General features: G+C 32.3%; 1 protein-coding gene across 1 annotated transcript in view; it reads left to right on the top strand.

Moving 5' to 3' along the window:
* The first annotated feature begins 8539 nt into the window (after positions 1–8539).
* Positions 8540–24708, top strand: part of LOC148608915 (ETS homologous factor-like) — a 30708-nt gene continuing 14539 nt past the window's right edge. Inside the window, exon 1 of the mRNA XM_088543292.1 lies at positions 8540–8659. Coding sequence (XP_088399418.1) covers positions 8653–8659 — 7 coding nt within the window. The 5' untranslated portion in view covers positions 8540–8652. The remainder of the gene's footprint in view (positions 8660–24708) is intronic.

Genomic DNA, 24708 nt, shown 5'->3' with positions numbered 1-24708 from the left:
AAAGAAATCGTTCTTGACTGCTTTTGATATGTTGGGATGTCGGTATCTGTAGTAACCAACGTGAATTTACCCCCAGTAAAAACACATTTAACAATTAAGAGTAAAAGTAAAAACAAAACAACAGTTATAACAATACTCAAAAGTTAAAATAAAAAAATACCACATATTATAATCACAGCAAAATGCAAGCAATTAAGTTGTGTTGAACCCATAAAATATAAGAGTATAGCACATGTAAAAGAACGATTTATAGCTGTTTTCTAATCTAGTAAAAGCTTTTGGTAAGGAAGAACACATCTAGCTGTTTACTAGCCTAGTAAAAACTCTTCAGACAAATCAAACTGTTAACTAACCTAGTAAAAACTCTTGGTGAGATTGTTCACCTAACCAAAAAACATCTTGGTAAGTTCGAACACATCTAGCTGTTTATTAAACTAGAAATAACTCTTGGTATAAGTAAGAACACATCTAGATGTTTGGTTATCAGTCAAGTCATGAAGAAACAAATTTTCTTGTTTCATTCCTCAACAGAGCCATATATCTATTCTCTTTGCGGTTACCTATGTTGAAGTAGTCAGATGCCTTCGGGCTATTGGAAGATAACCTATTCTTAAAAACATCAACTGATGGACAGTTTTTTGTTGATATGGGTAAGCGGTTCCAGGCCCTTATTGTGGATGGTAAAAAGCTGTTGGAGTATGCTTGGGTGTTACAAGCAGGTACCCTCATTGATCATTTGAGATTTGATGTCTAAGGTTATAATTATGAATATTATTAATATATGGCTGGATTAGGTGGTTAAGCTGGACTAGGTGGTTAAGCTGGATTAGGTGGTTAAGCTGGACTAGGTGGTTAAGCTGGATTAGGTGGTTAAGCTGGACTAGGTGGTTAAGCTGGACTAGGTGGTTTATAATTTGGTGCTAGTCTATTAATGATCTTGTACATGAGTACTAGTCTACTCTTGACGCTTAAAAAGTGGTTCCTAACCAAGTTTCTTGTAAAGTTTTGTCTTATATAAATTAATGCAAAGCCCAGTTATAATCCTGGCTGCTTCGACTTGTACACTCTCAAGAAGATTTGCCTCATATAAAGTACAATTGTCCCACACAACATCGCCATATTCTAATATTGGCCTAACAAAAGCAAACTATATATTAATCAGCGCTGTAGGGACCACTTTCAAAATAATCATTTCTTGTTATCTTGCAATTATTATGCTTACCACAGGAGGTCACTGCAGTCAGTCTGCTTGGACTTAAACATTATATTTAATTTGCGAAATCTGCTATTTGGCAATGAAGTACCGAATGATACCCAGAATGAGCGAATTACGCTTGCAGTGCAAAGTTATATAAAAAATACCACGCGCTTTCAGTAGTACCATAACTCTCCACGGACCTATACTCCAAACCAACTGACACACATCAATTTCTTATACCTAAGAGCTGTCATCCATCTCACCTGACTAAAAGTATACCATTTAGTCAAGCTCTAAGGCTAAGGCGCATTTTTTCAAATGATGAATCCTTAAAGAAATGTCTAGGTCAACTAAAGAACAATTATAGAAGAAGGGGATACAAGAACATCAATGAAGGGTTCCAAAAAATTCACAATATCCCAAGAAGTAGTCTGTTACAGTACAAGGCAAAGAAAAAATTAAAAGAACCCCTTGTGTTCTAACATACCACCCCTGCCTTAAAAACAGCCACAATACCATTCGTGAGATATGTCTCAACACTCCAACTTGTCAAATTTATACACAAAATGCATTGACAATGTGTTTTATACTACATGCATTTAAATTACATCGTAAATCAGCGTTTTTTATGGTTCTTTTTAATTTTCGCATGACCCTTATTTTCATTGGCCAAAAGCTTACGCAAAAGTAGTAACGAGAGTTTGTATTGGTTAAATGAGCTTAAGTTTTGTCCAATCATTAGACTTAGATAGCTAGCCTAGAGAATGATTCCTACAATGTATTATGACACGGTGTTTTATTGCTTGTTATGTTTAACCTTAGACATGTAATTAAACCTCTGATTGTTGTAGCCAAGAAAGAAGTTGTATATGATAAAATTATACAGACAACTGTGCACATATATATGTTTTACAACTTTACTACATCGTTTCCACGTTTTAGTCACGTTCTTGGATTCTGATGTTTCCGAATTGTTCGTCCATTTGATGCTTTGGTATTTGTTGCCGACCAAATATTGTGCGGTAACTCATTTTTTTCCAAAACCGGGTCCCTCAATTTTCCTATAATGTTACACATCGACGGCATGACACTAGTCAATATTATAAAACCTTTTATTTTCGAGTTACGATTTCAATTTTTTGCTCGGGTTTCATTCCTTTTATTTTAATGTAAAAGTATGCTCATTCGTCTTACAATGAATTAAAAAAATTATAATAGTTAATTGATTTTTGAAAAAAAATGTTTCGAAAAAAAAATCGAGCATATTTTTAACAGTGTCCGCGATTTTGTTTGTGCTGTTCGTTTTTTACACTCATTTGCTTTGTGGTTTTCTGTAATTTATACTACCATTTTATATGCAATATCTATTTCCCACGCTATGTCATTCACAGTTAATGATATAATGAAATATAATGTTAATATTTCTGTGGTAAAATATATAAATACATCAAAGTCATTTGTTACAACCTTATTGGCTAATCCATGTAGCAATAAGAAATGTATAGGACATCTTTGACAAACGAATTGGCCAATCAGCTGTGAACAATTATTCATCGCCGAAATTGCGGCCGACAAGAATACCATGTACATGTTCAAAGAATGTATTGATGGACAAGTGAGGTTGATCTAAATTCATAGCTTTTTATAAATCTTTTGTAATTATTATGTATTACCATACTTGCTTTTTAAACCTTGATCTTTCGTTAATGAAAAGAAATGCACTGCTATTACTGTACTCAAAAAGAAAACAAATAGGTATTCGAGTTTGGGTTAACAGTATTTTTAAAGTGCATTAGAGTGCCTTATACGTGAAATATCTCCTTTTCATCCATCGTTTTTATTCAGTTTTTGAGCAGCATAGATGAGACTATACTTTCAATCAGATTTCTCGTCTAACTTGATTAGCAACCTACCGAACTTGACACTTACTAGCTGCAGTGGTGCAGCTCCATTGACACACTGTATCGGAGCAACTCAAAGGAGCTAAGTCATGCGATTCACTAGGTATTTTTTTCAATTGCAGTAACATGTAGTAACAAAACTATCATGATCTCATGACGTCGATATTACACAAAGATCAATTTCCTTTGAAATCTCTTACTATTATATTTTTGACACGATGTTATTTTTTCGCATGATTCATTGCTACATGAATGTTTTATCAAGTTCAAGATCAAATGATGCTCTGACATTTTTTAATTCGATACCGGAGAGACTCCGCTGAGGATCGCATATTTTTTTAATTGGAAATCACGATGTACATGCGCTTAACGTTTCCGAATAACATTGCATAAAATTAGGAGTACTGTCTTAGCATAATTAAAATGAATTGCGATTATTCTCGGAAAACACAAAACGAATCAGTTTTATTTCTCGCACACATGTTTTCAACAATACAGTGAATTGAAAACCACATATATATTTTGGTTGACAGAAAAGTATAACTTCGCGTTTCATTTTACATACTTCGATTATCACATGATATTTGATCTTTGTTCCTTCACATTCCAGTTAACTGAAAATTAACTTTGTTTACATTGAATTCGCTCGCAAAGACAAAATAACAGGTAACAACTAAAATTATTTAGCATATCTTACTTCCTTCTTGTTGTTTTTACATGCAGAGTCCTCGTAACATGCAAATCGACAAATTTACATAGTATAAAACAGGAGCATTTAATTATCGTTTGCTTCAATTAATGGTTAATAAGTAAGTACTGGTGTCCGTGTAGTCATCGATAGACATACCAACAATCTTCTTAAGAAGACTGGTTTAGGCATATCAGATTCCTAAACGATTTCTTAAAGCAATTTCTTACAACGGTTCAAAATAAAGCTAATAAGTACATAACAATAAAGCATGCAACCAATGCCTATCAAGTTATTGTTAAACTGACGAACTGCCATGCAAGTCTGAAACATTGATTGCACCTAACTATTGATGATCAAGCAGACGTTTCACTGTTTTAAAATCAATATTTGAGTTGAATATTAAGATCAGTTACGACACAATTGTTTTAAATATATGTTATACACAGCAGAGACAACTGTAAATGGATTGTACATAATGACGATGTCCTATAGAGCCTTCAGCATTTTTGTTTTATTTTGAAACAAAAAGTTCCCATGTTTTTTCGCGTGTTAATCTCATTTGAACGAAACCGCTGCGAATCTGTTTAGAAGAAATTAATACATTCTGGTTACTATGGCCATTGATGGCTGGGTACTAAGTATACAACGAATATCTTTTAAATTTTATTTTCAGTTATATTTCACATGTTTCAATAACCTCAATTGGTACTTTGTCTGACTTCCCGTGGTAAGATAACTTTGTTTTGAATGTATTGATAGATAGCCACTGAGTTTTTCATAATCATCATGAATCACACATGAAAAGAAATGCAAATTATCAATGTTGCACCATGATTTAAAAAAACTTACATCTCATTTCTACCAATTTATGCGCAAAGTAAAATGTCTTTGTTATTTTTAATTTCCGGGATAGGGTTAAAAAGAAAGATAATCTTAATATATATAACAAACCACTAACCCTGGTCATGATCATTGCTACATTTGTAACCTAATAAATACTGTGAATACCGGTTAAGTCGAAGAAAGCCATAAGGACTAAAAATTTACGTAGACTTCGAATTCATTGACCATAGAAAATATGACTCTTGTTTGAACCAGCAACCTAATAGATTTCATCCACTAAGAAAGGGTGCCAACCCTTTCTTGTTCTCGTTTGTTCCATTATCTGCTTCGTCCTTACAGTATTCATTAGAATTCCAAGATTAATATCCAATTAATTGTTAACGGTTCCCGAATTTTCGGACCATGTTGATAACTACAGGGGAAGGCAAGAGATAAAGAATATTTGGAGAGTTAAAAAACCTAATATCAGAAGAAAAAAAAAAGGTTTCAAAACAAAAGTTATAATTATACATTTAACAGCGAAATATGGATAATGACAAACGGAGATGGAACCCTTGGAAACGTCTACATATTTATACTTATAAAAATATGAATGGAGATGAGAACAGCTGGTTTAGATGAAAAGTTAGAAAGAAACCATTGGAAAGTAGTTTTAAAACATTTAAAGAAAATATCATTCTTGAAAAGAATTTTTTCTCAATATCTTGGGTTGTAATATACGTTGTAGGATTTTTGCGGCAGCTGGATTAGTAAATTTTACAAAAGGAAGATCAATAGTTATCTTCAAACACACGTATCTTTAAGTGACTTTCACATTTTTTACTCTGTAATTGTATAACAAAATAATATATATCGATCTCCCGTATTTGAATCAATCTCACGTTTGATTGGTAGCAGATATAACCCGTGACAGGATGTTGGTAAGTAACTACTAAACTTGGGGAAGGATGCGGTATTACACCGAGGTTATGTGATTACCTCGAAAATAATAAAATGATTGAAAGGTTATCGCTGTCAATACTGCTGCATTGTTTAGAAGTGTGTCTGTACTCAATTATAATATATTGCCAATTGTGTTGATAAAAAACGGTTATTAACAAAAGAATGTTCGTTTGAGCCAGTCTTTGACGGTTTATTGTAATATCATTGTTTTTCTGATAAGGAACGTATTAAACGTTTGTTTCAGTATTTATCTACAATCCCCTGTTTAAACTTTATCTTGAACACATTTTTTATATAAATCCTGACTATATAAAATTGATCTAACATGTCTCTATTACTGTATATTAAACTATCACCTCGATAAACACCCTGCTGTACGATTTACTTCCATTGTACTATAAGTGATTAGATGAGGGTGTGAATACCCTTTACCATTACCAGTTAGATGCCCTTTTTCCGCTATCGTTAGCGTTAAATGAACATTTTTTTTTTATCGTTTTCCGTTACCGAGTTTTATCGTAATTCATAACGACCTTAAATTTAGCAACCGTTAGAGTTTTGTTCATATGAAAATCACCGTAAACCGTGATAGCTTATTGCATTTTTTATCGTCATAATCAAGAATGGCGCGGAATTCTGTCACAGCTCTACGATCGGGACTTTTTTTTACAATTTTTTAATGTTCCTTATTCACACAACCATCTTGATGTTTAGAAGAAACGCTTTTAAAGATACTTAAACGCCATTTCTTCTATCGTGTGTCCCCTGTGTCGGCAACCAATATACGTCTTCCGAGGACCAGTTGTCAGAATCATTAGAGTAGTTACGGTTTAGCTGGAAATGATATATATACAAGTACAAAAAATGTATTAAGTTTAGATATGCAACTAATTCAAGTTATACGGCTGTTCTTTTAACCGAGAAGTTTTGAAGAGTAAATTGATATGTACTGTATTCCATAAAACACCGTACAGCGTTATTTCGCTATCATAGAAGAGTAATCAAGGGAACTACGGTTCTAGTGGTAATCAAAAGAATGTAATCCATGGACAAAGACCAGACATGGAATACAGACACACACAACAAAGAACATAAAGTAACTAAAATAATACATACAAAGTAACAAAAGCAAATGAGCAACTCGGACTCCACTAAAATCTGGGAACAAGAACCAGGTGCACCGGTAAACGCTCAAAGTTCTTACATTTAACAAAAATTAAGGAACCACTAAACAGCTTTACAAAAACCAAATCAGTGATTGGTTATAATATGTTGAGATTAATTGATAGACTTTTTGAGCCTTCTGTGTTGTATGATAGATGTAGAATTTTGTAAAGCTTGTTATTCTATTGTTTATGACCGATTTAATGGTTTTTTTTTTATTTGGTAAAAAAACTCCAATTGATTGAATTGGTCTGGCTTATTAGAACGAACAATAGACGACTAGACTGTAACTTTGAAAATGCTGCACACTATCATCTTAATAAGAAAAAAAATGTTTTTTTGTGCTTGAGCTGTTCTCATTTTCTTCATTGTAGTAACAGTTAACATGTAACAGTTCACGTGTAAAAAGGTAAATTATTGTTTTATCATTGAAAAGAATGGCGAAATGCAATAATCAGATTATACAATGTTTCAAGGTCACCTATAATGTCGGGCTCTATTGCTATTTAAGTATTTCCCTTTTAATGTTAATTGATCTTTTTGAAACAATAGCATGTGAACGATTGTAAAAGAGCATTTCTCTCGTATTTAATTGTTACTCTGGTCGTTTATTGAGTGGGTGCTGTTTTTGTTATTATACAAAACGATTCCTGAGTTTCCTGCTTCGGCCCTTAAGTCTATTCTCGTCCCAGACTTTCATTTGATTGGTCGGTTCTAAAGTTTTTTAATTTAAGAAATGTCCGCGTAAGAACTATTGTCATCATGTCGGCACACGACTTTGTTGGGTAGTACATTAGGTACAATTAATAGATAACACGTTCATTCCACAAAAGGAAACGTGCCCGGTTTATCACTCATATAATCTGTTTCCTTTGATGGGTGGGGGAAATGTTAATGAAGTTTTTAATTAAGCTGATTCATTAATCAACAATAATATGATAAAAAAAACAAAAAAAACAAACAAAAAACAAACAAACAAACAAACAATAACAATAATATAATATGTTAACAGCTTGTAACAAAACTTATGCAATATTTCTAAATAACAATTTAAGATGTGATCAATGAGATGTAATCAATGAGATATGTTCCCTGAGTGATGTTATCCTGATGTATTCCCTGAGATGTATACCCTGAGATGTATACCCTGATGTATTCCCCGAGATGTATACCCTGAGATGTATTCCCCGAGATGTATACCCTGATGTATTCCCTGAGTGATGTTACATTGATGTATTCCCTGAGTGATGTATAACCTGATGTATTCCTTGAGTGATGTTACATTGATGTATTCCCTGAGTGATGTATAACCTGATGTATTCCCTGAAATATATCATCAAGATGTGTGACACATTGAATTATATGCCCAGAAGGTATTTAATAAATTATTATATTATTTTTAATTTTAATCTGCAAAAATTTGATGTATTAAGCTAGTACAGTAATTAAAGTATTTGCAAGTCATGCAGATGGTTGATTGATTGATTGTTGGGGTTTAACGTCCGTGCAGATGGAAAAAGAGCTTTCTTGCTTAAAAAAAATACAATATTCCTCTTAGAATGCATCGAATAGAAGGCATCGACATGGTTTATAGTCATTGAAATCCTACAATACGTATGAAACCGTTCTAAAACGCCTCACCACGTGTAGTTATAACTTGCAAGAAACAGACAGAGATTGTATTTCTATATTTACTTCACAAATATCTGGTGTGCATGGAGACTGATTGGTCGTCATAAAACCAATAACATCAAACCCGGAAGAAAATCTATTTCATTGATCTTGTACGGTAATCACGTGTTAGATTAGTAAAAATAAACTTTTGAATTAACGTAATTCTTAACTGTTTAAACATACCATGTAAATCTTAATTTGCATAATGCAGGAATTCCAAGACCGGTGAAAATGGATTCATGACAGGTAAGCTTTAAATTTCTAGACGTATAACAAGAACTTGCACTTGGTTTTGAAAGGCTATGAATTAAACATTTTTAGTACCAATGAATAGAGAGGGAAAAACGTTAAAAAGGAATAATATATTATCCCGGTATTGGACTGAGTATTGTGATCAGTTCTTAGCTAAGAAGAATGACTTGCCAGTTTAATGTAGCGTGGTGCATCTATGTACTGAAAATGTCCCTGAAGAAAATGCTAATACATTCGGTATTATATAAATTATATTCAATAGAAACAATTAGAACATTCTGAAAATTTTCACAACTGTAAATTCCATAATTTCTTTTATTTATTTTACGATATACGCCAAAGCAACTTTTAAAAATCCAGAATTTTGTTTATTAGAATTAAAGCAGTTATTTATTATAACTTTTAGGCATCAAACAAACACTTGAATACTAAACATTTTAGAAGGTTTTGTTGAGGGCCAATTTTGAAAACTTGTGAAATGGGTTAGTTATCCTAACACTAGCCAAAGACAGGGACTTACTTGCGGTATTATTTTTTTACGGAAGACAGAGAGTGGCCTCCCTTGGTACTATCGCACCACACTGCGCGTATAAATATATACGTCGTGATATAATTCAAGATCAGAGAACATGTGAGATGATTTATCGACCCTATATTCTTTCTTAAAACACTAGTTCTCTCTCCCCTTTGCATTTAAAACGATATGACTATATAATATATGATATATTTTAAGAAGAAAACTTTCCTTACCCAGTTCCGCTTCACCTTTTGTTAAGTGCACATTGAACATTAATAAACAAAATATACACCATTAAAAATATGAAGCATGTTTTGTGAGAGTCATTCTTATATATCCGTCTTTTGACGGTACAGTTGTACCGATATACACCCACTGCACGTCTGTCCAAACGTCGTTTCTGTTTTTCTGTATCAAAGTTTCCCTTTATACTAAAAAACGTAGTTGGACATGAGTATCAATTGCCTAATCGCATCTATTTATTTTCAATATTTTTCTTGGTTTATGATATATCAAGTTTTTAATAAAATGCGTACAAGAATTACAAACTAGTTTATTCAAAAATGTTATAATGACAAAATAAGTTCACAGGTTGTGTGTAAAAAAATAAATCAGTAAATCATACTAATTATAGTAATGAAGTATACTGCAACATCTATAGCTCCTAGGTTTTCCAATGTAATTGGAAATCCCTTTTGTAATGTGAACTTTATATGTACAACTCTAACAAGAATTAGTATCAATGTCACTACTCGGGACCTGTACACTTTGTTTGTCGGTCTATATATCCTCAGACGATCGTTATTCAATGTACAGCAGATGGGCAAATGATAGTGTTTAGATAAGACAGTTATAATACACTGGTTGAAAAACAAAATGTGTACTACAGACTTGTAGATAAGTACAAGGACAAATGTCTGGATCACGTGGTCTGGTGTTTCTTAATGACCACCATTTAAGGACTAACTTACAATGTGAAGACATCATAGGATTAGGGAAAACGATCTTGTATAAGTCATAAAATAAAATTTTGCTTTTAACATTTATATAGTACTTGTCGTTTGATATTGAAATACTGTGAAAGTTTCAAAAAATTAAAAATGGCTTGTTACATTACATTTCTGACTATCTTGTTTATAACATGTACAGTTTTTTGAATATAGTGTTACGACTAGAAAATCATTTGATTGTAATCAATACAACGAAAGGAATCATCTAGAATGATTCTGTTTGTTTGTTTGTTGGGGTTTAACGCCCGAGTAGCAATATTTCAGCTTTATTCAGGCGACTCTGTTGTTCTATAGATACTAAAGTAAGAGACATCAAAAGTACAGCGTAAAATGATAACAAAATGGCCTAACACACATAAAACGGTACTAAGACATCTCTTGTGTGGTTGGGATAGTCTTTAAGTTTGCTTAAATTTAGGATTGCAATAGCACCACAGCACACAAGACAAAAGATCTCAGATATCCCATTATAAACATAGTTCAAGAGTGCTATCAATAAAAACATGTATATATAAACGTCTAAATATGTTTAACATCACCAGAAGATGGTAAAATTTACATTGAATATTTCGGATAACTGATATCATTCTTCAGCATAAAACTTTATGAGCATAAACAAAATAAAAATATATATGCATCACAATTTGGTGTCCTGATACAACTTACAGGGGCTTGCTCAAACTATCAAATATGTTGTCCGACAAGTATAGAAACACGCTAGTACGACTGCATTTTTAATCGTTGGTGCAAGCCCCTCTATATTTCAAGATTTCAAGATTTTAATGATATGACTCGGACATACTGAGTATGTAACATGAGGGTATTGTCATATATACACATAAAATAATACATTCAACGTAATAAAATAATATAGTATTCGTAATAACAAAAGACAATATAATTATGCAGCTATTCTTTTTATAAAAGAAAAAGTCGTTTGTAAACCTCAACTTTACAAATTGATAGCAAACCTTCCTTTTTAACTTAACTTGGATATTTGATATAGTAATCTGATAAAAATCTATTTCTCAAACTTTGACATATAAATAACAGATGAAATTCATCACCAATACCGTTTTCACATAGAGTACAAAACCTTTCATGTTTAGAAATATTTTTCCACCTTCCTGTTTCTACAGGAATTCTCAAATTAGAAACTCTAAATTTTGTTAACTATACTCTATTTGTTTTCATTCAACCGAATGAAATATTTCTCTAAACCTAATTCATTTTTAAAAGATCTGTAAAACTGCCGCCTAGAAGATGTTGAAATTTCATTATTCCATCTTGCAATAAAATGATCTGATATAATCTGCTTAAAATACATCTTCTTTTGACAAAAATCTGATTGATTCACAAAAATATACCCAAGACCAGTATTGTTAAATAAAGATTTTATATAATTAACCGAATTGAAAGAATACTGATCATTAAGATTTAACATAAGTTTATAAAGAATACTGCTTAATTTAGATTCATTAGACATAGGTTTGCTCCAATAAGATGCCATTCTCATTTTTACACGATTTTCTAGTGGAAATCTTCCCAATTCTCCACAGACACAAAACTTTGGAGTAGTATACGTTCTTTCAATATTCGCTTACAATATTTTAAATGTACATGTCAATAAACTTCAAATTTTCATACCCCCAAACTTCGCAATTTTAATTGTAAGTCTAAATTAATGGAATATTTTCATTTCGTATACATCTATAAAGTGTAAAGCTTTTTGTGACTGATTTATCATTTTCTTTCTAGTTTCTATACGAGAACCATTATACTTGAATATAACACCTAAATATGAAAAAGTATCAATACGTTCTAAATTTTGGCCATATAAAGTAATAAAAAATCATCCTTACACTTTCTTTTACTGAAAACAATAACCTTTGTTTTAGAAGCGTTTACTTCAAGCTTCCATTTATCACAAAAGGACTGAAAAATATTTAAAGATCTGTGCAGGACTTCTTTTGATTCTGATAAAATAGCTGTATCATCGGCATACAAAATCACAAATAACTCAAAATAAATTTGGAGTTCTTCGTTAAATCTAGTCTTGACAGTATCTAACCCTTGACCTTCTAAACTTTTGAAATAATCCTCTAAATCATTCAAAAATATACAAAAGAGAAAAGAAGATAAATTTTCACCTTGTCTGACACCTGTTTAACATGGAATGAAATCCGATTCACAACAATTACATCAAACACATGATTTGATTCCATAGTATAAATCACTTTGAAACACATCCCTTTTATATAATAATTTGCAGCTTTTCCCAAAGACAAGACCTGGAAACAGAATCAAACGCCTTTCTAAAATCAATCAAGGTACTAAAAAGTTTCTTTTCAAATGCAAAATATAATTCCACCAGAGCATACAATACAAAGATGTTGTCAACTGTATAGCAACCTTTTCTGAAGCCTGCTTGATTTTCTGAAATCAAATTTATTTCACTTGCAAGTGAACTAAGTCGTATGTTAATAACGGATGTGAAAACTTTTCCACGACAGCTGATCAATGTGATAAGTCTATAATTAATTGGATCTGTCTTAGAACCCTTATTTTTATACACTGGTATAATGATACCAGTTGTCCAAGACTCTTGTATGACACCTGAATCAAATATTTTATTAAACATCTTACAATAAGATATCAAATTCTCATCAGAGTTTTTTTTAAAAACTCGTTTATAATATTGTCTGTACCTGCAAACTTTCCGTTTGTAAGATTTTTGGTGGCATCAACAACTTCTTGCTCTGTTATCACGCTGTTCAAGATTTCTCCATTCACAGTACCATCACAAATCTCGTTGATGTTAATGCCACAATGTGTTGGTATCACTGAACGTAACGTCAAAATATTACAATATTACTATTTGGAGCTTTATTGATTTATTGAATGTTTCCTATGTAAAAAATTTCGATAATTCACATTGTAAAATAAATTCGGTAATTTCACTCTCGGACTTTTTTCCGCCGAAACGTCACAGAACAATATCAATCCGCCGTTCACAAATTTAAAATTTATGAAGAAAATAGCAACGAATAATGGAGATAATCTATATAATAAACATGATGATCATAAATAACATAAATATAATCACTCGCACCAAGAATGCATTAAAATTAAACTTATACGGGGAACAAGTTCTGCCCACTCGTAAATCTAGGCGTTCTTCGGCACTCGTGATCATATTTAATTTGGTTATTCACTCTTTCCAACAGTTTTTCTTAAATTCAAAAAAGCATTATGGTTCGACGGGTAAGGTCAAATAACCTACATTATCTACGTCAATTTTTACTACAGTTTTCAATTTCGTAGCAAATGTAGACGATAAAGGCTGATGGAATGCCAAGTTATGGCGCATCAGAAATTTTAGTGGATTGAATTTAAGTCTTTCCAAGAATTAGGAAAAATAAGAAAAATATGAAACAAACATGTCAAAAACTAACCCATCGGTTTGACAATCAATTAAGATAGTCCTCTCTATTTGGCAATATACATTCAATCCTAATAGTCTTCTCTATTTGAAATGACCAAAGTGTCTATTTGCTATCTACATCACTGGTATGTTTGTTAATTAGAATGCAAGAAAATTTTGGCTTTTTTTCACAAAGTTTTCTGTCCTTAAAATGTTGTCAATGAATTATAACTCGTGATCGTATGACAAAGTTATTCAAATCTGAAGTCTTCGAAGTCGCTAATCGTCAAATATTCTATGCTCTGATGCTCTACTAAACTTAACTTCCAATCAATTATCTCATTTTCACCATAGACATTGGCGTAGGTATATGTATGGAATTGGTTCAGAATTAAAAAAAAAAATCATGTTTTAGTGAGCTGAAACTTGAAGATTTTTGGTCGATTAAAGGAAGACTATGCAAAGATGATGGTTGATAATATACATTCATGTTCTCTTTTGACATCCTACATTTGTACATTACCAGCAAAATAAGTGTATTCCTTTTCGAAAATATAAATGACATTTTAGAACTATACTTTGTCGGTTTTAAAGGCTCATTAGAACTCGTGTTGTAATGTTTTAAATGTACCAATTCGAACTTTGAACTTCTAATCTAGTTGTATTACTCAACGGTTCGTCGATTGGCCAAGATCGGTAAACTTCGAGTGGGTCCAAAACGAACTCAAGCGAAAGAGTAATCAAGGGAACCACCATTCAAGCGGAAATAAAAAGCATGTAATCCAAGGACAAAGACCAGACATGGAGAACCGATAAACACAACAAAGAACACAAAATAGCAAAAATAATAGTCATACAAAGTAACAAAAGTAAATGAGCAACGCGATATGCTCGGGTGACTTTGTAATCCTGATGACCCGAATGTTCCTCAAACAAAACAACTAGTAGTATTACAGAAAATTCAGTGTTTACCGATCGTTCCATCTTTTAATGTAAACATCCCGCTCTCATACAAGTATAAAACACACGTAGAACACATATGTATGCTATTAAAGTGGTACATTTTGATTTCGTATGAAACTAGAAATAATGACAGTTTTATGGCACCTAACTGCTACATAAAGTGGTGTAGTAATATATAATTATGCAAATCATATACGAGTGTATTGAAATTACGACTACAAGAAGTCGCTAACTATATTAGCGACTTAAAAAGCCGTTTTATGTATTTCTCGTTTACTCAGTGAATGTTATTGTTACATGTCGGCAAAAATTTTAAAACAATCTGTGGAATTTACTGTTTAATTTGATACATAAAACCCCATGTTTATGATAATATGAAAATTTGATGAACGCGCATGCATCCATTTCCATAGTATGAATGCGTGGTACCAACATTTATCGCCTCAAACGTACTGTATGTCTTGACCATAAAGTTTAGGCATGAATTATGACACTATAAATTGTTTACAAATATCTTTTCTAACCAATGTTATCATAAGTTCATGCATATTTTGTGAATAGTAGTTGGTCTGAACAATTATATACAATGAATATTAGTGCGTAGTGAAAACTAGGGATATCTTCTACGTGTGTGAGAAATTCCGTCTTTTCCCGAGAGGAGGGTAGCGGAAGTATCTCTTATTTGCCTGGATATATACATTTGAGTCTCTCTAAACTTTAACAGTGTGGTTTTTATTTACAATACGATGAATTCAAAATTTAAACAAAAAAAAAATGGTTCACTGATAAAAAACGTTTGTCGTTTATAATGACTCGCGTGGACTTTTTGTAGATCGGCTATTGTACATGATACGTAAGCATTAAAGGTTTTGATGACTGACATACACTTAGTATTTAACTTGAATTATTACGGAGTGGTGCTACTTCAAATAATTTATGACCCGATTTACTAAACTGTGACAAACATTGCTGTTCATAACAAATCGAATGTAGTTATGTTTTAAAATTTTGTAAGAATGGTTTAAGTATTATAGATAAAAGCTACGATAAAAGAAATATAAACTAGAAACATTGTAATAAATAGTCCTTCCACAGATCACTTCGACACTACTACTGAAAGAGTCCTGAAACTTATGTGGCATTTTAAATATTCTTCTCCTGCAATGGAGGATCCAGAGGGAGGGTTTATGGGGGTTGGCACCCCTTTTTTTCATTAGAAATTTTGTCATTGTCATGTGAAAAATTGACAACAAAATGTCAAATAATGTCCCAGCATCCACCCCTTTTCTGGTGAACCCCTGTGGCACCTTTTCAGTGTGTCTTGTTCCGCCCCTTTCCTGATTATATAAACTAGTGGTTGGTCAGGTTCTGAGCTTCTGCAGTCAGGTCTAAATCTTAATAGACCCAAATAATTATACTGCTTTCAACTTAGTTCCTTAAGTATGACAAAGTTACAATGTAACGCATTGTATACTATTTTATGACAACGAATCTCTTCCCTTGATTTTCTGACCAAAACGATTTACAACGGCGGATATAGTTTTAATTTATAAATGCATGCTATAAAGCCAGTTTTGCAGATGTGGGGGTTCTATATAAACTTGTTTCAACAACCATAGCAGAATGAGATCCACTCATTTGTATTCTTAAGTCTGCCGAATTTGTCAGGCTTAAATGAGTATCAAGCCTGTTTTTGATACGTCGAATTTCAAACGAAAAGGTGCTTTTTTAAGACAACCCCCTTTTCTTTACCGCGACTATATCTTTTTCTACAAAATATGGAGACTTATTTCTGGAGTCAGATTTTTTTTATATGAAGATGAAGGCAGACTTCAAAGTATGAAATCAGAACTAATAGAACTGAATTATGTTCAAAATCAGAAAAATGAAAATTCCCGAGTCATCAGACCAGTTTTTATCAATCCCCAACACTTGTTTCATGGAATTTTGCAAGCTCCACTCAATAAAAAATGTGAAAGGAAGGAAGGAATTAAAATTACTATTTACAATTAACAAAGACTCGGAAGTATACATAAAAACAATTAACAAAGACTCGGAAGTATACATAAAAACGATTAACAAAGACTCGAAAGGATATGTACAGAAAAACAACAATTCAAGGTGATAAGTGTGTGTTAAGTAGCAGTCTTTCTAAAAATCAGACAGGAGGTTATGCATGCATGTTAAAAGCCAACCAATTTCAGTTTTATTTCTTGTTCATAAACAGTAACTGTTCACATAACTAGTCTTAGTTTTTCATTTTGTTGTTGCGCTTTTGAGATTGCACATGGAATTTGCACTTTGCAAGAGTCATTGTTCTTGGTTTGGCTTCATGTGGTTGCTTTCAGTGGGAGGTAAATGTATGATTTTCTGAAAGGTGCAGATATGAATGCAGAAAAGATTGTTATTTGAAAGTATAGCATATGTAGACTAAAAATGCAGTCGACCCCAAAACATCATTGTACACAATACATCGCAAGAGTTGTCCCTATACACTCAAGTTACATCTATTGTATGAATAACGGGAAATATTAGAAACGAGTTACCCCCATCCCCACCCCTAGATTCACATTCTCATTTAGATATATTTGGCATCTTGATTTGGCTATTCGACACTTGACAATAACCTTTACACATTTACTTTATATCAAATATTCTCTCATTTCTTAATTCAAACCTATGTCTCTATAACAACTGAACAATTTTAGTATTTGAACTTGATCTTCAGATAAACAGACTCGCACGCATACGATTACGATTTCAATAATGAAAGGGAACACAATACCCACAAACAAGGAAACTCATCATCATATTTCATCTAAAATACCCATCGATGAATTTTTCAAAAAAAAATGTATGATGCCTAGCCATATTACCTATAGATCATGACAACAGCCCCAGCAGCAGCACGAGACTTAAAAATTTATAACGATTTGAAAGGCGAATCTTATCTTATGATATATAAATGGGTAATGAACTACCATGTCAACAAAAAATGCAATTTAGTAAATCTGAATATGCTTATCAGGGTAATCAACAACATATATATACATTGTCATTATAAAAAGTAATCGCCAATCTGGGGGATATTGAAAACGCTTCTCTACTATGGATTATTACTCCAGTGTTGAGTATAGAAGATATAAAGTGAAATATAGACACTTTGAAGGTATGTACAATTCACAGATGAAACACGTAAATAAATTAGAATTTTAAAAAGATATATAGAAGCCAAGAAAAAATTTATAAATACATATTTTTTTTTTATAAAGTTTTGAAATCTATGGACATTTCTTAGTGTTAATTTTGAGTATACACGCATTAAAATTATAAGTAATGTTATATTGAGAATATATTTAAAAGAAATGGTATCGAAAAAGCCAACTCTGTCTACTACCACGTGATCTCGTAAGGTATAGCATCTTGTTAAGAAAGAGTGAGAACTGTATTTAAATTGCAATCACCCTATTTTGGGAATGCAATAAAAATGTAATTCGTATAGAACTATTATGATATGTAGCTAAGTAGAAAGTGCATTGTATACAGTTGGCCATATGTAATGTTTTTTTATCAACATAAAAGGGTTCAAAGTAAACTTTTAGGGGGAAGGAGTACTATTTTTTATGTAGATGATAGAAACACAAACACGGGTTATTTGATATTATGTTCTATGCCAAACCACACATCTGTACACTTCATACTCATAGATAAAAACAAACACATCCTATAACCTATGAATCATAAAATTGTGAAATTCCGACCCGACCGTTCTAAAATTAATGCTAGGCTGTTTTTGTAGCGATCGAACGGACCAACTGTCAAATTAATTGACGCTAATATGGATATCGAAGCTTTTTTATCATTTCTTTTGGGTTATACGGTGTATAAGGAACCTCATAAAAAAAAAAACAAAAAAAACAAAAAAAAACCGACGGAAAAAAAAATTATACAAATCTTATGAGGGTTTTGAGTGTCAATAAATTTAATTATACAATTTACAACAAATTCAGAGTTGGTGATAATTGATAACTAATAAATAAGGGTATCAAGAAAATTACCGAACGCTAATCCGATTTATATTCAAGTCAAGTCCAAAATAAATCTGGCAAAATAGATATTACACCACCGGAGCAGCTGGTACCGCAACGGTCCTGACTTGGTACTGGCACTCAAAATGAAGTGGTGGGTTAATTCAGAGTTGATGACAATTAATAGCTAATTCAGACTTTATGATAATTAATAACTAATTTAGAGTTGGTGATAATTAATAACTAATTCAGAGTTGGTGATAATTAATAACTAATTTAGAGTTGGTGATAAACAATATCTTGGACAGGTTGTTGATAATCAATCAATATAAAGTGAAGGACAATACCTCAAGACATGCTCAAGATAAACGGTACCTAATGACTTGAAGTAACATCAGTTAAAAGTGATGGAACAGAAGAAAAGACTGATGTAAACGATATCCCACGCTTGATTGATGATAAACAATTCATCATTCACGGTTGATTATAAAAAATATCTCCTACACGGATGAAGATAAAACTATCCCATGCCGATGATAAACAACATCTTCTGTACGTGTGAAGATACACAAACAATACATCATGTAAGAGTGGTGATAAACAATATCTCACGCACGAGTGAAGATACACAAACAATACATCATGTAAGAGTGGTGATAAACAATATCTCGCGCACGAGTGAAGATAAACAAACAATACATCATGCAAGAGGGATGATAAACAATACAATACATCAGGCATGTACAAGAGGGAAGATAAAGAAACAATACATCATGCAAGAGAAAAGATAAACAAACAATATTTCATGCAAGAGGGAAGATAAACAAACAATATTTCATGCAATAGGGATGATGAAATATACATCATGCATGTGCAAGAGGGAAGATAAACAAACAATACTTCATGCAAGAGGGATGATAAACAAACAATACTTCATACAAGAGGGAAGATAAACAAACAATACTTCATGCAAGAGGGCTGATAAACAAACAATACTTCATGCAAGAGTGGTGATAAACAATATCTGATATATTTGATATAACATATGATACACAGTAAATCTCGGATATTTTGAAAATACTTGATCCAAACAAAGCCTCAGGCCCAGACATAATCAGTCATAGAATGTTGAAAATGTTCCTAGAACTTGTTGCTATTCCACTTCAAATATTATTTAACAAATCCCTGCAAACAGGAAAATATCCTTCCAGTTGGAAACTTGGAAACGTTATTCCTATATTTAAAAAAGATGAAAAATCGCTTCCGTCGAACTATAGACCAATTTCATTAATAAGTTGCGTTGGCAAAGTTATGAAAAGATGTACATTTGAACATGTATATAACCATCTCCATAGAAATAATTTAATTGACAAAAATCAATCAGGGTTTCTTCCAAAATTTTCTATGGTTCATCAATTATCAGATATGTATGATTTTATTTTGAGCTCAACTTTTTTATATTCTGTGATTTCTCAAAAGCTTTTGATAAGGTATGGTACAGAGGACCTTAGGTTAGATAAATGATACAAAACACGCCGGTATTATACATATATACATCGGCCTTTCCTTGTTTTCTTATTACCGGGGATTGAAGGAAAATATGAAAGTAAATTAATGCACACTTAACACTAGAGTTTTAATCAGTAAGTAGCTCTGTGCGGCCAATATCCTTTCTGAACTAACCCCACTTACAGATCAAGTATCTCAAAGGATATAAAATGATTTTTGCTTTCAAATTTCCGCACTTGTTCTTTCCGTATCCCTAGGAACCATGTCTGAACCCATCAGATACAAATTAGAACCTAACATATTTGCAGGTGAGTGTTCTATTATTACATGGTACAAAAGACATTCTTCTCGAGGGGGGTCTGGGATTTTATGTTGAGTTCGCATGTTTTTTTTTGTTCGAGAGTGGAAATGATTTTTTTTCAGCAGCATCCAAAGCTATAAGTTTTTTTTTCGGAAAATCACATTGCTAAGTCATGGGTGGAATATTGAGTCATTATATCTTTGCTGTCCATGGCTGAGTTAAATTTTTTTCTCTCAAATTTGGAATAATATATATTTTTTGAAAATAATCCCAGCCTCACCTCTCATTATAAAAATTGTCGGTACCTAAACAAATTTAATTTGTCCGATAAATGCGACATTTCCTACTACTTTTAAGATCGTTGAATAGCAGAATGAATTCGTGTTCACGACCAATCAAAGTAGATGTCTAAATCTCCCCAAAAGAAAGGACAAAGAACGACTAATCAACTTAGGTATCTAAAACTCCCCCAAAGAAAGGACAAGGAACGACTAATCAAAGTAGGGGTTTAAATCTCCCCCAAAGAAAGGACCAGAAAAAAATTGTTATTTTAAAGAACTAATCGAAATTTGATTCCTTGTAAATAAATTCTTGAAGGCTCTGCGCGTTGATAATCTTTAATTGTTAATCCTTAAGTCCATTCGATAAGTTTTGTCGCGGACCTTTTCTTACTAGAATAACTAGATTTAACTAGGGCTCCTGATGTTTTCCAAATATAAAAAAAAAGATAAGTGATATAAACGAGTCAAAATATACCATATTTAAAAAATAAAAAATCTAAATATATAAGACTTCGAATAATAGTCGCAAAGTATCCTTGTAGATACATGTAGTATGATTTGCTGTAATAGGAGATAACAGATACTATCATTTATTCCAATGAAAGGGTCCTTTGATAGAGCCTAGAATTACATACAAGTTACTGATATTTTTAAGACATATAGACACAATGTGATATATAAACGATGTTAAATAACAATCATGGGCTATGGCAGGGTGTTCAGAGACTATCCACAATTACAGTCATGGGCTATGGCAGAGTGTTCAGAGACTATTCACAATTACAGTCATGGGCTATGGCAGGGTGTTCAGAGACTGATGATCTTAGTTATAGTCCATTAGCTTTATTTTGAGAAGTTTCAAATCTTCATGGACAGAAACCGAACAAATTTAAACTTGATATACTCCTTCATTTCTATATCTGTTGGTTTTATTACATAAGTTAAGATTATTGTTATTATAAAATATATCAGAAAATGGAGACATCTATAAATGATGCATGAAAACAAAAAAGGAAACATGTTAAATAAGCTTAATTTAAAGAATGCATCCGCCATGTTTTTATTTGACCACCTGATCAGATTAAGAATTGTTTTTCTTACCTCACCCTCATGCCGAAAAAAAAAATTTTCATTAAAATGTGGCTCTGTTTTGGAGGATTATTACCATATCGAAGTCAATTAAAAGGCAGATTGTAATAATGTACTAATGATTCAGTATTCAATTTCATTTTCAAATTATAATTCACCAATATTTACCTAAAAAATAAGTGCATTCCGAGTACATAAAATTACTTCAAACACTAAGCTGATATAACCAGGATTGAAGAGGTATTTCAGTGAATATTGACTGAACATGATCCCCAGCAGGGATTAAGTAATAACCCAAAATATAAATATTCTCAAACATAATATCATGTATTGTTAACCCTAACCATATGGAAGCGATAACTTGGTTTACAGCAGACATACATGAAAAATTAGGCATCCCAAGTAATGGCCGTGCAAAACTAATAGTAACGTTCGGAACGGTCAAATTCCCAAGTTTTTAGGATAATGTTTTACAAAAGCAAAGAGACTTATAAATGTTAAAAATCTGAATTTTCGCGTCTTCAAAATAAATAAATACACAAATGATAGTATGGAAATAAGTGCATGTAAAAATTATTTCCCCAATAAAAAAATGTCCAGCCTCCACCTAATTATTAATAATTACCATTTCCCTAAAAATAATTATAAAATATTAAAAATAAATAGAAGGGATGTAAACACTACATGGAATGACCCAAGATTTAAGAAAGGTAGTTATTAAACCTTAGTTTTGGACAAAAAACCTACTGTTTACAAATTACTGGAACTACTAAATTTCGAAAGTATCAGGCATTGTGGAATCTTTGAAAATTTATTTATAGAGATTTTAAAATTCGAAGTGACTTTATTCTAAAAGAGTTTACTTGTTACCTTGTACTGCCGTTAATTACACTACATGATTAATTTTTATTAATGTGTTCAAAAATTCATGTCTGCTGTATTACTTCTGTCATGTCAATTGGCCTATATAAGGTATAGTATTTGATACAATAAATAATACAATGGTCTTGTTAAGTTGGTGATATACACGAAATGAATTCGTAATTAGTAAAGAATGAAACATTCGCCTCTCTTATATCGTCTTCCTGAAACAAAATTAGTAAATTTATTAAACTTATGTGAAATTTACAGGAGTTATTACAAAATTTAAAAATAGTGATTTGATTGGGCTTTGTACAACCAAGTACTGGTAACATTCTATGTCATAGTTTACAAGTAAAAATGTGTGCGAAAAGACGACACAATTTTAATTTGTATTTATAAGATTCTGAAGTTCTGTATTCGAACTGTCCTTACAGAAGGCCAATGCAAATTTAATTGCTGAGAAATATGAAATTCATGTGATCGACCTAATAAATCAATTATACAAATTCATGTCCTAGTTAGTACGGCCTGGTCTAATTCCTATTAACCTTCTCGATAACTTGTATCGTAAAAAGAAACCTACCGTGTATAAGCTTAGGTAAAGATTGCAAAATTATAATATCCATAAACGGAAATCTTTCAATTAAGAGAAAAAACATCGGATGTATATTTATTTTTATGAATGGTGGTAACACATATAAAACGAGACGCAAAAGTATGTGTCGTTGCTTTTTATTGGACGAGTTTTAACTAATCGGAAACTTGTTAACTGTTACAATAATAAAGTAGTACATGTATACGGTTTATGGTTTTCACCGACGAGAATTCTTTTTACTTATTTTGAGAATCGTTTAGAAGCAGTCTTAGAAAGCTGTTATTTTTCATTTGCAACTAATCGTCGACAAAATGTAGTACAGGTATACAGAAGGTCATATACTTTTATGGCGTGGTTTTCAAAGTGAAAACCAATCCTCGTGATCATTTCCTTGGATTGGAAATATGGAGCCATTTGGAAAAGGTGTAATATTCAAATAGTTGTGCTTTTATTGTTCGTTTTGTTTATCATTGGAGACAAAAACAAAATAGCCACAACAAAGGTCACTAAACGCTAATGAATTCCGGTTGGTCATTGATTGTACTAGTGAACGTATTAGGAAATTCGTAATAATGACTATACCCCGTCGTATGCTGCTGTAACGGACTAGGCGACATGTAATCGCCTATGTACACCGTCGTGTGCTGCTGTAACGGACTAGGCGACTTGTAATCGACTATGTACCCCGTCGTATACTGCTGTAACGGACGAGACGATTAGTACTTGTGAAACTTTGCAACCATGAAAAACCGATGACTGAAGTCTTCAAAGTCGTTAATCGCTATATATTTTATGCTTATTGAATTTGGCTTGCTTTCAACATCCAGGCGAATTCAGTGCTCTACTAAATTTAACTCCCAATAAATTAGTAATTTTCTCGTTTTCACCATAAACCATGGCGTAGATGTATGTATGGACTAAGTTCAGAACTTTAAAAAAATCCTAACTTTTAGTCAGCTGTATCTTTAAGATTCTTGGCCGACTAAAGGAGGACTATGCAAGAATGATGATTGATAATATACATTCGTGTTCTTTTTATACATCCTACATTTATACATTATTAGTAAAAATAAGTGTATTCCTTTTTTGAAAAGATAACTGACATTTTAGAACTATAATGCGTCGGTTTTAAAAGCTCATTAGAACTTGTGTATGTACCGACTCGAACTTTGAACTTGTTTGTGTCACGTAACAGTTCGTCAATCTGCTAAGATCGGCAAACTTTGGGCGAGTCCAAAATGGAACGAATTTAAGCGAAGTTGCGACATACTCTAAAATGGAGTGATCTCGTAATTACGATGATCCGAATGTTTCTCAATCAAAACAAATCGGAGACTAGTCGCTCCTCAGCTATATTACAGAAAGTTTTATGCTTGCAGATCATTTCATCTTTTAATGTAAACTTCCCGCTCTCATACAAGTATAAAACACACGTAGAACATGTGCATGCTATTATGCTTAC

The sequence above is a fragment of the Perna viridis genome, chromosome 8 (assembly GCF_037379345.1).
Source record: "Perna viridis isolate PV_CMFRI_1.1 ecotype Kerala chromosome 8, ASM3737934v1, whole genome shotgun sequence".
Classification (NCBI taxonomy): Eukaryota; Metazoa; Mollusca; class Bivalvia; order Mytilida; family Mytilidae; genus Perna; species Perna viridis.
The sequence above is the reverse complement of the archived record's forward strand: the minus strand, read 5'-3'. Positions and strand labels throughout refer to the sequence as shown.